General features: G+C 42.7%; 1 protein-coding gene across 4 annotated transcripts in view; it reads left to right on the top strand.

Moving 5' to 3' along the window:
- pparg (peroxisome proliferator-activated receptor gamma) overlaps positions 1 to 16,756 on the top strand; it is a 147,230-nt gene that overhangs the window by 71,715 nt on the left and 58,759 nt on the right. For all 4 annotated transcript variants that reach the window (XR_010459913.1, XM_065004785.1, XM_065004783.1 and 1 more), the window contains exons 4-5: positions 3,693 to 3,831; positions 15,482 to 15,681. Coding sequence is in view for 3 of the 4 variants with exons in the window: in XM_065004785.1 (XP_064860857.1) it covers positions 3,693 to 3,831; positions 15,482 to 15,681 (339 nt within the window). In the remaining variant the exon portion in view is untranslated. The remainder of the gene's footprint in view (positions 1 to 3,692; positions 3,832 to 15,481; positions 15,682 to 16,756) is intronic.

The raw sequence follows: 16,756 nt of genomic DNA, 5'->3' as shown, positions 1-16,756 counted from the left end.
TTCCTGGTCCTGTAGTAGTCCTAGCTCTAGAGCAGTGTTTCCTGGTCCTGTAGTAGTCCTAGCTCTAGAGCAGTGTGTCCTGGTCCTGTAGTAGTCCTAGATCTAGAGCAGTGTTTCCTGGTCCTGTAGTAGTCCTAGCTCTAGAGCAGTGTTTCCTGATCCTGTAGTAGTCCTAGCTCTAGAGCAGTGTTTCCTGGTCCTGTAGTAGTCCTAGCTCTAGAGCAGTGTTTCCTGATCCTGTAGTAGTCCTAGATCTAGAGCAGTGTATCCTGGTCCTGTAGTAGTCCTAGATCTAGAGCAGTGTTTCCTGGTCCTGTAGTAGTCCTAGCTCTAGAGCAGTGTTTCCTGATCCTGGTCATGCAGTAGTCCTAGCTCTAGAGCAGTGTTGCCTGATCCTGGTCCTGTAGTAGTCCTAGATCTAGAGCAGTGTTTCCCGGTCCTGTAGTAGTCCTAGCCCTGAACAGTGTTTCCTGGTCCTGTAGTAGTCCTAGCCCTGAACAGTGTTTCCTGGTCCTGTAGTAGTCCTAGCCCTAGAACAGTGTTTCCTGGTCCTGTAGTAGTCCTAGCCCTAGAACAGTGTTTCCTGGCCCTGTAGTAGTCCTCGCCCTAGAACAGTGTTTCCTGGTCCTGTAGTAGTCCTAGCTCTAGAGCAGTGTTTCCTGGTCCTGTAGTAGTCCTAGCTCCAGAGCAGTGTTTCCTGATCCTGGTCCTGTAGTAGTCCTAGCTCCAGAGCAGTGTTTCCTGATCCTGGTCCTGTAGTAGTCCTAGCTCCAGAGCAGTGTTTCCTGATCCTGGTCCTGTAGTAGTCCTAGCTCCAGAGCAGTGTTTCCTGATCCTGGTCCTGTAGTAGTCCTAGCTCCAGAGCAGTGTTTCCTGATCCTGGTCCTGTAGTAGTCCTAGCCCTAGAGCAGTGTTGCCTGGTCATGTAGTAGTCCTAGCTCTAGAGCATTGTTGCCTGATCCTGGTCCTGTAGTAGTCCTAGATCTACAGCAGTGTTTCCTGGTCCTGTAGTAGTCCTAGCCATAGGGCAGTGTTGCCTGATCCTGGTCCTGTAGTAGTCCTAGATCTAGAGCAGTGTTTCCTGGTCCTGTAGTAGTCCTAACTCTAGAGCAGTGTTTCCTGGTCCTGTAGTAGTCCTAGCCATAGGGCAGTGTTGCCTGATCCTGGTCCTGTAGTAGTCCTAGATCTAGAGCAGTGTTTCCTGGTCCTGTAGTAGTCATAACTCTAGAGCAGTGTTTCCTGGTCCTGTAGTAGTCCTAGCCATAGGGCAGTGTTGCCTGATCCTGGTCCTGTAGTAGTCCTAGATCTAGAGCAGTGTTTCCTGGTCCTGTAGTAGTCCTAGCTCTAGAGCAGTGTTTCCTGGTCCTGTAGTAGTCCTAGCTCTAGACCAATGTTTCCTGATCCTGTAGTAGTCCTAGCTCTAGACCAATGTTTCCTGATCCTGGTTTTTCATTTTTGCCATAGCACTACACAGCTGAGTAAATTTAAAAGAAAAATGCTTGTTACATTGGTAACAAGTTTGATTCAGCTGAATAGTGTCAATTCATACAAGTACGTGGGAGTGTAACTCGATGTTACGCTGTCCTTCTCTCAGCACATTTCAAAGCTGTAGGCTAAAGGTTAAAGGTTAAAGGTTAAATCGAGACTTGGTTTAATCTCTCCTCTTTCACCCCAGCTGCCAAACCAACCCTGATTCAGATAACCATTCTACCCATGCTAGATTATGGAAACGTAATTTATTGATCGGCAGGTAAGGGTGGTCTCGAGCGGCTAGATGTTCTTTACCATTCGGCCATCAGATTTGCCACCAATGCTCCTTATAGGACACATCACTGCACTCTATACTCCTCTGTAAACTGGTCATCTCTGTATACCCGTCGTAAGACCCACTGGTTGACGCTTATTTATAAAACCCTTAGGCCTCACTCCCCCCTATCTGAGATATCTACTGCAGCCCTTATCCTCCACGTACAACACCCATTCTGCCAGTCACACTCTGTTAAAGGTCCCCAAAGCACACACACCCCTGGGTCGCTCATTTTTTCAGTTCGCTGCAGCAAACACTCAAAATGGACAGTTTTATCCACAACTCTTCATTCAAAGACACAATCATGGACACTCTTACTGACAGTTATGGCTCCTTCGCATGATGTATTGTCTCTACCTTCTTGCCCTTTGTACTGTTGTCTGTGCCCAATCATTTTTGTACCATGTTTTGTGCTAGCTAGGTAGCTAGTTAGCTAGCTAGGTCCATTACATGGTTAACTGGGCAAGCAGTTAGCCTAGTGGTTAGAGCATTCGACTTGTAACCGGAAGGTTGCAAGTTCAAACCCCCGAACTGAAAAGGTACAAATCTGTCGTTCTGCCCCTGAACAGGCAGTTCAGGAGACACTGTTCCTAGGCCGTCATTGAAAATAAGAATTTGTTCTTAACTGACTTGCCTGGTTAAATAAAGGTAAAATAAAAATAAAATAAAAAATAAAAAAGCCACCCCATCACCTTTCACACCTTTCATGTGAATTACACATTTGGGGCACAGACAAAGGGGAGAGGGGAGCTAGCTACAACTTGTTGATGGAGCTCACTACAATCAAAACTCGCTCCACACAACAAGAAGTGGTCAGTGGCCAATATTCAACAGTTCTATTTATAGGGAAGAGCTGATATGAGAGGGTTGGAGAGATGTCTTTACTACTGTCTTGTCTTGAAGGGGTTAAATTGCCCGAATGGCACCAGAACATTAAGATGAAATGTATTTTGAATTTTGTTACAGTAATAATATGGTGCATTAAAACTAAAAGCAGATTTACCTAGCTCGGTTGAGACCCTAGGATCCTCAAGTAAACCAATCCTGTGAACAGGTTAGGCAACTCCGGTGTCTATACTTCAAAAGCAAAGTTAGATAAGATGGAAGTTTATGAAGTAGGGCCTTGTAAACAAAGAGTGATGTAGAAATCTATGGGCGAAGTCCAGACAACTTTTTGAAACAGGATGCAGTGATGAGTATCAAAACGGTCAGCTATAACAAAACAAAGTGCACTATGGTAGATGGCATCCAAAGGTTTAAGAGTTTTAGTAGCTGCACTTTGATAAATAATATCTTCATAATCAACAACAGATAAAAAGGTTGACTGTCACGAACCGGCTCGAAGTTCTTAACAGAAAAGGGAGACAACGTGGAGATAAGGAATAACAAAATATATTTATTAACTGAAGTAAACTAAATACAATTAACAATGGTGTGTGTAGTCAGTAGTGTAAGTGAGTGTTTGCGTGCATAAATGTGATAATAAGGGGTGTTGAAAATTGCCAAAGCAAACGAACGAAACGGCCACAAAAAATGCCACAACCACACTATCAGTGTGTCTGCTTGGAGAGAGTCTCTTCAATGAATGGGGAAGAGGTGTATTTATCCTGAGACAAACCCAGCCCAGGTGTATCCCATGTCGCTGACGACCCTCCCGGTTCCACCCACCGGCATCCTAATAAGGAAAACAAGCGCAAAGAGAGAGAATTCGGCAGACGGAGTGGGAGGGTCATCACAACTGAATAACCTGCTTCCTACTGCTTAGAGCAAGGCGTAGAACCACCAAGAGAAAAAACAGAAGAATTGTCAAGATGTGCCCATTTACAATGAATATTTTCTTATGTTTCTCCCTTCTCTAATAAAACCTGTGTGTCTCTATATCCAGGGGTTCTTCCGTCGGACCATCCGGTTGAAGCTGGTTTATGACCACTGTGACCTGCACTGTCGCATCCACAAGAAGAGCCGCAACAAGTGTCAGTACTGTCGCTTTCAAAAGTGCCTGGTGGTGGGCATGTCTCACAATGGTAAGAACCAACATTACAATCAATCAGTCAAATGTATTTATAAAGGGGCCTTCCGAGTGGCGCAGCGGTCTAAGGCACTGCATCGCAGTTCTTGAGGCGTCACTACAGACCCTGATCCCAGGCTGTATCACAGCCAGCCATGACCGGGAAACCCATGAGGCAGCATACAATTGGCCCAGTGTCGTCTGGGTTAGGGGAGGGTTTGGCCGGGATTTCCTTGTCCCATCGCGCTCTAGCGACTCCTTGTAGCGGGCTGGGTGCCTGCAAGCTGACTCCCGGATGCCAATTGTACAGCGTTTTCTCTGACACGTTGGTGTGTCTGGCTTCCAGGTTAAGCAAGCAGTGTGTCAAGAAGCAGTGCAGCTTGGCAGGGTCGTATTCCGGAGAACTCATGGCTCTCGTACGGCAGTTGCAGTGATGGGACAAGACTAACTACCAATTGGGAAAAACTCCCTAGAAAGACCGGAACCTAGGAAGAAAACTAGAGAGGAACGAGGTTCTGTGGGGTGGCCAGTCCTATTCTGGCTGTGCCGGGTAGAGATCATATTTGACAAAAATCCATGCCATTTAGTATGATATGTTAGGTTACTTAACATCGTAAATGTACATCTGAGACACTAATTAGTAAATGTTACATTTTATTTTTATTTAAAAAAAATATTTAACCTTTATTTAACCAGGTAGGCTAGTTGAGAACAAGTTCTCATTTACAACTGCGACCTGGCCAAGATCAAGCAAAGCAGTTCGACTCATACAACAGTTACATATGGAATAAACAAACATACAGTAAATAATACAGAAGTTAAAGTCTATATACAGTGAGTGCAAATGAGGTAAGGCAATAAATAGGCAATGGTGGCGAAGTAATTACAATATGGACAATAGGTTACGTAGACCACTTTCCTGAAGTAAAATGACCAAATCGCCCTCTAGTATCGACAGGACAGAACAGCTACGACTTTGTCAATAACAGCTGGTGAGCAATGTCTAATATTAAATAAGTCTCAAGGTATTGCTCGCCTGAGGTAGAGTACCCCAAGGCTGTAGACCACACTATATACCAAGAGTTTTCTATATTTTTCATAGCTGTCTATTTACCACCACAAACCGATGCTGGCGCTAAGACAGCGCGCAACACACTGTATAAGGCCATAAGCAAATACTTATCCAGAAGCAGTGCTCCTAGTGGCCGGGACTTTTTAATGCAAGTAAACTTAAGTCCGTTTTGCCTAATTTTTCCAGAATGTCATATGTGCAACCACGGAAAAAAATAAAACTCTAGACCACCTTTACTACACACACACAGACACATACAAAGCTCTCCCCCGCCCTCCATTTGGCAAATCTGACCATAATTCTATCCTCCTGATTCCTGCTTAACAAGAAAAAAGTAAAGCAGGAAGTACCAGTGACTCGCTCAATATGGAAGTGATCAGATGAAGTGGATGCTAAGCTGCAACACTGTTTTGCTAGCACAGACTGGAATAGGTTCCAGTGGAATTTGCGGAATATACCACCTCTGTCACCGGCTTCATCAATAAGTACATCGACAACGTCATCCCCACAGTGACCATGCGTACATATCCCAACCAGAAGCCATGGATTACAGGCAACATCTGCACAGAGCTAAAAGCTATAATGGGAACAGAGCTGCTGCTTTCAAGGAGCGGGACACTAATCCGGTAGTTTATAAAAAACCCTGCTATGCCCTCCGATGAACCATCAAACAGGCAAAACGTCAATACAGGACTAAGATTGTATCCTACTACACCGGCTCTAATGCTCGTCGGATGTGGCAGGGCTTGCAAACTATTACAGAGTACAAAGGGAAACCCAGCCGCCCAGAGCTACCAGACGAGCTAAATGCCTTTATGCTCGTGTCAAGGCAAGCAACATTGAATCATTCATGAGAGCACTAGCTGTTCTGGATAACTGTGTGATCCTGCTCTCCGTAGCTGATGTGAGCAAAACTTTTAATCTAACTGTATTGTCCAATTTACAGTAGCTATTACAGTGAAAGAATACCATGCTATTGTTTGAGTAGAGTGCACAATTATGAACTTGAAAATGTATGAATAAACAAATGAGAAACATTTGGGCAGTCTTGATACAACATTTTGAATAGATATGCAATAGTTCACAACTTTACACATACCCTGCCAAAGTCTAAATTGCACCTAGGCTAGATTAATTAATTATGGCCTTTCTCTTGCATTTCAAAGATTGGTACAAAAAAACGTATCTTTTACCAGATCTAATGTGTTATATTTTTCTACATTAATTTCACATTTCCACAAATGTCAAAGTATTTCCTTTCAATTGGTATCAATAATATGCATATCCTTGCTTCAGGTCCTGAGCTACAGAGTTATTTGGGTATGTCATTTTAGGTGAAAATGGAAAAAGATGGGCGGATCCTTAAGCGGTTTTAAACGTATCAACATTCACAAGGCCGCGGGGTCAGACAGATTACCAGGACGTGTACTCAGAGCATGCACGGACCAACTGGCAAGTTACCACCATAGTCCCTGTGCCCAAGAAATCGACGGTAACCTGCCTAAATGACTACCGCCCCGTAGCACTCATGTCTGTAGCCATGAGGTGCTTTGAAAGGCCGGTCATGGCATCAACACCAAACCCTAGACCCACACCAATTCTCATACCTGCCCCAACAGATCCACTGATCACACTCCACACTGCCCTTTCCCACCTGGACAAAAGGAACACACCTATGTGAGAATGCTGTTTGTAGAAAAGGCTCATGAAGTTGGTGGAATCGCCCTATATTTGATGGCCACTTGCGCAGCTGGCCCAGAGCGCTTTAATTAGGTCAGGTAATGGCCACCGCCTAACCTTGCTGCTTTCTATTCCCCAACTCCGTCTAATCCAGACATTCTGTGCGTCCACAAATCAACGTAACTCCACTGAATCTTTCATCTGAACTATCTGTTGAGATCGGGAGAGCGGGCCATCAGTTATTGTTTATTTATTTTATTTAAACAGGTAGGCCAGTTGAGAACAAGTTCTCATTTACAACTGCGACCTGGCCAAGATAAAGCAAAGCAAAGCAATGTGACAAAAGCACAGTTACACATGGGATAAACAAATATACAGTCAATAACACAATAGAAAAAATGTGTGTAAATGAAGGAGTTAAGGCAATAAATAGGCCAATAGTGGCTAAGTAATTACAATTGAGCAATTAACACGAGTGATAGATGTGCAGATTAGGATGTGCAAAAGAGCAGAAAAACAAATATGGGAAGAGGTAGGTAGTTGATTGGATGGGCTATTTACAGATGGGCTGTGTTCAGCTGCAGCGATCGGATAGCTGATGCTTAAAGTTATTGAGGGTGATTATAAATCCTCAACTTTAGTGATTTTTTTTTGCAATTCGTTCCAGTCATTGGCAGCAGAGAACTGGAAGGAAAGGCGGCCAAAGGTGGTGTTTGCTTTGGGGATGACCAGTGAAATATACCTGCTGGAGCGCGTGCTGTGGATGGGTATTGCTATGGAGACCAGTGAGCTGAGATAAGGCCGAGCTTTACCTAGCAAAGACTTAGATGACCTGGAGCCAGTGGGTTTGGCGACGAATATGTAGCGAGGACCAGCCAACGAGAGCGTACAGGTCACAGTGGTGGGTTGTATATGGGGCTTTGGTGACAAAACGGATGCCACTGTGATAGACTGCATCCGATTTGCAGAGTAGAGTGTTGGGAGGCTATTTTGTAGTTATTACCGCAGAACGCGGCTTAGAGAGCACACTTCAAATCTATTGTGTTATGTCAATGGAAAATGATCAAGGCCCTACAGATCATCACAGGCCAATTATGCCATTGATATCTGGTTAAATTGTAACGAAATGACGTACATATTTAGACAAACCTGAAAGTATGAAATATGAAACGTAATTTTGATATCACACTGATATTATAGATTGAATAATTGATCGATTTATTTGCATTATCATGATTATGTTTATGATCCTAAGTTACGCATGCTTCATATTGAATGATTTTTTAACTGAATTACCTCATGTTATTAATGAGAATGATTTGATTATTTGATTGGATACGTGTTATTTTGTTTCCTTTGTGATGCAGCACAGACAAACTACCCAGTAAATATACCACTTTGACCACCTGTTCACTTTCACTATTGTATGGCAACTGCTCTTCATCCGACCGTAAGGCGCTTCAGAGGGTAGCTTCCTGCCACCCCGGACCTAAATAATAGGCGTGTCAGAGGAAGGCCCAAACAATTGTCTAAAACTCCAGTCACCCAAGTCATAGACAGTTCCCTCTGCTACCGCATGGCAAAAGGTACTAGAGCGCCAAGTCTAGGTCTAAAAGGCTGCTTAACCTCTTCCTCCTACCCTCTACTTTTTTGAACATTCTGTTAAAAATCGCGCAACATTTCAGCGCCGTGCTACTCATGCCAGGAATATAGTATATGCATTTGCTTAGTCTGTGTGGATAGAAAACACTCAGACGTTTATAAAACTGGTTAAATCACTGCTGTGGCTTTACCAGAACGGTATTTACATCGAAAAGCACAGGAAAAACTGATCACTGAAAATGGGAAAATATATCCATGCGCTACTTGAACCCATTGATAAAGGTGAACCACAATTAATTGATTGAGGTTGCAGTACCTACAGCTTCCACACGGTGTCTAGAGTCTTGTCATTTCCCTTCGAGTTTTTTCTTGGTCAAACACATGCAGGGCACCGTATTTCCTCAGGTCTAGGACCGGATATTTTCGTTGAGTTTCTAGCCGGACATTTTTCCAGACGGACAGCTAATGATCTTTACATCGCCTCCTGATGAATTTTATCGCTTATTAACGTTTACTAATACCTAAAGTTGCATTACAAACGTATTTCGAAGTGTTTTGTGAAAGTTTATCGTCGACTTTTTGAATTTAAAAAAATGACGTTACATTTTGAAACAATGTTTTTTTCGTTTATCACACAGTCTACATATAACGATATCTAGGCTTTATATGGACCGATTTAATCGAAATAAAGACCCAATAGTGTTTATGGGACATCTAGGAGTGCCAACAAAGAAGATGGTGAAAGGTAATGAATGTTTTCTATTTTATTGTGCGGTTTGTGTAACGCCGAAATGCTAATTATTTTGTTTACGTCCCCTGCGGGTCTTTTGGGGTGTTACATGCTATCAGATAATAGCTTCTCATGCTTTCGCCGAAAAGCATTTTAAAAATCTGACTTGTTGCCTGGATTCACAACGAGTGTAGCTGTAATTCGATACCCTGCATGTGTATTTTAATGAACGTTTGAGTTTTAACTAATACTATTAGCATTTAGCGTAGCGCATTTGCATTTCCAGAGCTCTAGTTGGGACGCAAGCGTCCCGAGTAGAAGCAAGAGGTTAACAGCTGCTACCCTGTGTCTCTGGGTGCAGTTTGAAGGAAGTTACTAACTAACGCTAGTGCAATTGCTAACTAGTGTTAGCACAATGACAGCAAGTCTAGCATATACCCATAGACTTCCAGTCATTGTGCTAACTTTCGACTCTGTCAATCACCATATTCTTATCGGCAGACTCAGTAGCCTCGGTTTTTCGGATGACTGCCTTGCCTGGTTCACCAATTACTTTGCAGACAGAGTTCAGTGTGTCAAATCGGAGGGCATGCTGTCCGGTCCTCTGGCAGTCTCTATGGGGGTGCCACAGGGTTCAATTCTCGGGCCGACTCTTTTCTCTGTATATATCAATGATGTTGCTCTTGCTGCGGGCGATTCCCTGATCCACCTCTACGCAGACGACACCATTCTATATACTTTCGGCCCGTCATTGGACACTGTGCTATCTAACCTCCAAACGAGCTTCAATGCCATACAACACTCCTTCCGTGGCCTCCAACTGCTCTTAAACGCTAGTAAAACCAAATGCATGCTTTTCAACCGATCGCTGCCTGCACCCGCATGCCCGACTAGCATCACCACCCTGGATGGTTCCGACCTTGAATATGTGGACATCTATAAGTACCTAGGTGTCTGGCTAGACTGCAAACTCTCCTTCCAGACTCATATCAAACATCTCCAATCGAAAATCAAATCAAGAGTCGGCTTTCTATTCCGCAACAAAGCCTCCTTCACTCACACCGCCAAGCTTACCCTAGTAAAACTGACTATCCTACCGATCCTCGACTTCGACGATGTCATCTACAAAATGGCTTCCAACACTCTACTCAGCAAACTGGATGCAGTCTATCACAGTGCCATCCGTTTTGTCACCAAAGCACCTTATACCACCCACCACTGCGACTTGTACGCTCTAGTCGGCTGGCCCTCGCTACATATTCGTCGCCAGACCCACTGGCTCCAGGTCATCTACAAGTCCATGCTAGGTAAAGCTCCGCCTTATCTCAGTTCACTGGTCACGATGGCAACACCCATCCGTAGCACGCGCTCCAGCAGGTGTATCTCACTGATCATCCCTAAAGCCAACACCTCATTTGGCCGCCTTTCGTTCCAGTACTCTGCTGCCTGTGACTGGAACGAACTGCAAAAATCGCTGAAGTTGGAGACTTATCTCCCTCACCAACTTCAAACATCAACTATCTGAGCAGCTAACCGATCGCTGCAGCTGTACATAGTCTATTGGTAAATAGCCCACCCATTTTCACCTACCTCATTCCCATACTGTTTTTATACTGTTTTTTTTATTTATTTACTTTTCTGCTCTTTTGCACACCAATTTCTCTACCTGTACATGACCATCTGATCATTTATCACTCCAGTGTTAATCTGCAAAATTGTAATTATTCGCCTACCTCCTCATGCCTTTTGCACACATTGTATATAGACTGCCCCTTTTTTCTCTACTGTGTTATTGACTTGTTAATTGTTTACTCCATGTGTAACTCTGTGTTGTCTGTTCACACTGCTATGCTTTATCTTGGCCAGGTCGCAGTTGCAAATGAGAACTTGTTCTCAACTGGCCTACCTGGTTAAATAAAGGTGAAATAAAAATAAATAAATAAATAACTCATTGGCTCACAAAACTACCTCTAACATCCTTCATACTGGACACAGAGACATACAAATGTTATCCATGTGTTGAATGTAATTTATCATACTAAAGCTGACGAACATAATAAATCATAATGAAGCAGTTGAATATAATATTAAAGCTGTCGAACATAATATTGCAAACTACCTCTAACTTCCTTCGTACTGGACACAGAGACATAAAAATGGCATCCACGAGTTGTCGAATGTAATATATCACACTAAAGCAGTCGAACAGAATATACCTTACTAAACGGGTCAAAGCAAACTGGTACGATCAAGACGTAGGATAATATATGAATTGTATGCTATTGTACAACTGCTATTACATTGGTAGGCCAATGAAATGTAACCTAACGTGAAGTATCATATGTTAAATGGAGTGGCAGGGATTTGAGTCAAATACGTTTCGCTCTGAGGCAAGGTTTCTCCCAGAGAAAGTCATGTGATTCTAGTCCAGATGTAGTCCCTGTAGTGGCAGGGTCATCTGAATTGCTCCTTATATACAGTCACTCTCACATCCCATCATAAGCTGTAGTGGCTAGTGAAATCTGCCAGGGGAGTTGTGTTTTCATCAATGATTCACAGAGGATTACACACGTAGGCACACACACTAGCGCTAGGTAGCTGGCTGTAGATTCTGCTGTGTCATGGTGCTTGGCTGGGTGCCCAGGCGTAGGAGGAGCAACGTATACATTTACAAAAGGTGTGATGGCTGATAGACCAGATAATTTATTACTCTGCAAGTCACCATTATACAAAAACAGGTTTAGACATAGCCTTAACCATATATAACAGGCCGACAATACTGTTGACTTCTAAATGAAACGTCCTGCCGCCTGACTGACGCAGAGGGGAACATAATCCTGTATTAGACATGTAATATACTGTAAACCTGTATTAGAGATTTTGGTAAATACACAGATTGGAGGTAAGTCAGACAGAAAACCATTCACAAAGCTCCAGTTCAACCTATCCGTTCTATCAATCAGAGGGGGAAAAAAGTCTGGTTAATCAACCTCTGTCTTCCTAAACTTGATATTTGTCATTTAATGACACTTGAAACTGTGGTCAATAACTGCTATTGGTATTTGACAGTAATGTCACACTGTAGAAAGGTGCATAAAGGTCAAACGTGATAGGAAGTCATACAATAATCAGTTGTCTAGTCACTCTGGTGACGTCAACCATTAATCTCTTTGAGTCAGTATTTATTTGTTACTGATTATTATGATCCGTTTTAATAATCATGTTTACAGAACTAGAAACAAAATATTAAATTGCCTGTTTTTCCACTTTATTTGTTCATGTTTCTCACAACTCTCTGTCCATGTCCATGTCCGATGTGATGAGATCCACATTTACATACCCCACACACAAGTGGAGACATGGACGATGGCGCTGAGGACGGTTTGGGGAGATACTCTGTAGTTTGAAGATTGAGGGTTGCGCTGTATATGGAATTGAGTATTTTATTAGGATCCCCATTAGCGGTTGTGAAAGCAGCAGCTACTCTTCTTGGGGCCTACACAAAACATCAATAAACAAGAACAGCTCAAGGATTAAATAGAGGAAAAACGTTGGTGTTGCTTCTTCAGTTTTTTTTAACCAGGTTTGCTGTTCATTTGAGCATAATGAGATGGGAGTTCCATGCAATAATGGCTCTATATAATATCATTTTTTCTGGATTTAGGGACTGAAAAGACCCCTGGTGGCATGTCTGGTCAGTTAAGTTTGTGTGTCAGAGCTGTGTGCATGTTGACTTGCAAACAATTTGGAATTGTCAATACATTTGTGAGGACAGGAGCTGGGAGATGGGAATCAAGTACAGGGAGTGAACATTTAATAAATAACGAACATGCAACAAAACACGGACAGCGTCTGGACGGGAAACAAAACTACATTAATGCTGACACTGGGAACAAACTGATGAATAGACAGATATGAATGGGGCAATCAACAAAGTGAAGGAGTCCAGGTGAGTCCAATGGAGTGCTGATGCCTGTAATGATGGTAACAGGTGTGCGTAATGATGGGCAGCCTGTCTGCAGGAGAGGGAGTGGGCGCAGGCGTGACAACATTAAAAGTAGTGATGCAGTCAGTCGCTCCTCAACTCTTAGACGAGAGAGACCTGTTCTGGGCCATCTGCAGCTTAAGAATGTCTTTCTTCGCAGCACTTGATCACATGACTTGACTATTATCGAGATAAGACAAAACTAGAGCATGCAGGATTTCCTTTTTGGAGTGTGGTATCAAAAAAGCAGAGCATCTCTTCACTATGGACAGACCTCTTCTGGTCTTTACAACCATTGCATTTATATGTTTTATTCTTAGAGATGTTCAGGACCAGTTTATTACTTGCCATCCAGTCCGAAACTGACTGCAACTTCTTGTTAAAGGTTTCAGTTACTTCATTAGCTGTGGTTGCTGACATGTACAGTACCAGTCAAAAGTTTGGACACACCTTCTCATTCCAGGGTTTTAATTTATTTTACTATTTTATACATTGTAGAATAATAGGGTAGACATAAACTATTAAATAACAAATTTAGACTAGTTACCAAAAAAAAAAGTGATAAACAAATCAAAACATTATTTATATTTGAGATTCTTCAAAGTAGTCAACATTTGCCTTGATCACAGCTTTGCACACTCTTGGCATTCTCTCAACCAGCTTTATGATGTAGTCACTTGGAATGCATTTCAATTAACAGGTGTGCCTTGTTAAGTTCATTTGTGTAATTTCTTTCCTTAATGTGTTTGAGCCAATCAGTTGTGCTGTGACAAGGTAGGTGTGGTACACAGAAGATATGGCAAGAACAGCTCAAATAAGCAAAGACAAATTACATCATCATTACTTTAAAACATGGTCAGTCAATACGGAACATTTCAAGGACTTTGACGGTTTCTTCAAGTGCAGTTGCAAAAACCACCAATCGCTATGATGAAACTGGCTCTCATTAGGACCACCACAGGAAAGGAAGATCCAGAGTTAACTGCACATCAGATTGCAGTCCAAATAAATGCTTCACAGAGTTCAAGTAACAGACATCTCAACATCAACTGTTCAGAGGCAACTACGTGAATCAGGTCTTCATGGTCGAAATGCTGCAAAGAAACCACTACTAAAGGACACCAATAAGAAGAAGAGACTTGCTTGGGCCAAGAAAAATTAGCAATGAACATTAGACCTGTGGAAATCTGTCTGATGAGTCCAAATGTGAGATTTTTGGTTACAACGTCTTTGTGAGAAGCAGAGTAGATGGATGATTTCTGCATGTGTGGTTCCCACCGTGAAACATGGAGGAGGTGGTGTGAGTATGCTTCGCTGGTGATCCTGTCAGTGATTTATTTAGAATTCAAGGCACGCTTAACCAGCATGGCAACCACAGCATTCTGCAGTGATACGCCATCCCATCTGGTTTGCACTATCATTTTTTTTCCAACAGGAAAAAACACTCAAAACACACCTCCAGGCTGTGTACGGGCTATTTGACCAATGAGAGTGATGAAGTGCTGCATCAGATGACCTGGCCTCCAATCACCCGACCACAATCCAATTGAGATGGTTTGGGATGAGTTGGACCGCAGTGTGAAGGAAAAGCAGCCAACGAGTACTCAGCATATGTGGGAACTCCTTCAAGACTGTTGGAAAAGCATTCCTCGTGAAGCTGGTTGAGAGAATGCCAAGTGTCCAAAGCTGTCATCAAGGGAAAGGGTGGCTACTCTGAAGAATTTGAAATATATTTTTAATTCTTGGGTTACTACACTGTTTTGGTTACTACATGATTCCATATGTGTTATTTCATAGTTGATGTCTTCTCTATTATTCTACAATGTAGAAAAGAGTACAAAGGAAAAACCCTTGAATGAGTAGGTGTGTCCAAACTTTTGACTGGTACTGTATATGGTTGAATCGTCAGCATACATGGACACACAGGCTTTGTTTAATGCTCGTGGCAGGTCATTGGTAAAAACAGAAAAGAGTAGAGGGCCTAGAGAGCTGTCCTGCGGTACACCACACCCTACATGTTTGACATTAGAGAGGCTTCCATTAAATAAAACTTTTAGATTGTTAGCTCTAGATTGATAGCTTTTAGATTGATAGCTCTAAATCTACAATATGGCAGAGGTTGAAAAGCCATAACACAGGTTATGGTCAATCATATCAAAGGCTGCACTGAAATCTAACAGGACAGCTCCCACAATCTTCTTATTGTCTTTCAACCAATCATCAGTCATTTGTGTCAGTGTTGTGTGCCCTTCTCTATAAGCATGCTGAAAGTCTGTTGTCAATTTGTTTATAGAGAAATAGCATTGTATTTGGTCAAACAATATTTTACAACAGTTTGCTAAGATCTGGAAGCAAGCGGATAGGTCTGCTGTTAGAACCAGTAAATGCCGCTTTACCACTCTTTGGTAGCGGGACTGATTTTGGCTTCCCTCCAGGCCTGAGGACAAAGACTTTCCTCTAGGCTCAGATTAAAGATATGGCAGATAGGAGTGGCCACAGTCAGCTACCATCCTCAGTAGTTTTCCATCTAAGTTTTCAATGGCAGGAGGTTTGTCATTATTGATCTGATAATGTTGTCTGTGTTGTTTCCCATACAGCCATTCGTTTTGGACGGATGCCCCAGGCTGAGAAGGAGAAGCTCCTAGCTGAGTTCTCTACTGACATGGACATCATGCACCCTGAGGCTGCCGACCTGAGGAGCCTGGCCAAGCTGCTGCTGGAGTCCTATCTCAAATACTTCCCCCTCACTAAGGCCAAAGCCAGGGCCATCCTGTCTGGAAAGACTGGGGATAACGCGGTATGGACCAGACCTATCATGGCACAGTAGCTACTAGCTATTCCCTATCACAGTCACAACCATACTAACATGACACAGTAGCTATTCGCTATCACACCATGTGATGATAGGTGGTGGGCCGACATCCAAGCTGAGATATCTGCCATGCAGAGATGCATGTTGTCACACAGACATACCTGTCCTTCAGCAGGTGTGGACCCTAGTCGACACACTAAGAGACTAGTCAGTGGAAATTCAGGTTTCAGTCACATGGGTGGTACTTGCAGAAATACTTGTCTTACTAGGCAAAAGAGTTTCAGGTTGATGTCCTGTCCACACTAATAAAACATGGAGTAGAAAGTTATGCCAGTACAGTAGAAAGTTATGCCAGAGTACAGTCGAATGTTATGGCAGAGAACAGTAGAACATTATGACATAATACTGTAGAGTGTTATGACAGAGCACATTATAGGTTTTTAGAAATAGTCATTTTGTTCCATTTCAAACATTCCATTCACAGCTGGGGGGCAAGCATAGCCTGCTCCAATGCATTACAGTGCAGAAACAGCTGGATTACACCTCTCTCAACATTGGCCACCACTAATTGGAGATTTAAGTGACATAAAAATGTACTATACCTGACAAGTATGTGTGGTTTAGGTTAATTGTCCATCCTTTGAGCTCTGCTTGTCAAGCAGCAGAAGGTGGCATTTCAAATCAAATCGTGTTTGTCACAAACACAGAATACAACAGGTGTGTAGACCTTACAGTGAAATGCTTCATTATAAAGCCCTTAACCAACAATGCTTTAACACTTATTTTTCTTAAAACTTCAAGTAAAAAAAAAAGAGTAACATAAATAAACAGAAGCAGTAAAATAACAATAAAGAGGCTTTATACAGGAGGTACCGGTACATAGTCAATATACAGGAGGTACCGGTACATAGTCAATATACAGGAGGTACCGGTACATAGTCAATATACAGGAGGTACCGGTACATAGTCAATATACAGGAGGTACCGGTACATAGTCAATATACAGGAGGTACCGGTACATAGTCAATATACAGGAGGTACCGGTACATAGTCAATATAC

This window comes from Oncorhynchus nerka, linkage group LG2, assembly GCF_034236695.1.
Source record: "Oncorhynchus nerka isolate Pitt River linkage group LG2, Oner_Uvic_2.0, whole genome shotgun sequence".
Classification (NCBI taxonomy): Eukaryota; Metazoa; Chordata; class Actinopteri; order Salmoniformes; family Salmonidae; genus Oncorhynchus; species Oncorhynchus nerka.
The sequence above is the reverse complement of the archived record's forward strand: the minus strand, read 5'-3'. Positions and strand labels throughout refer to the sequence as shown.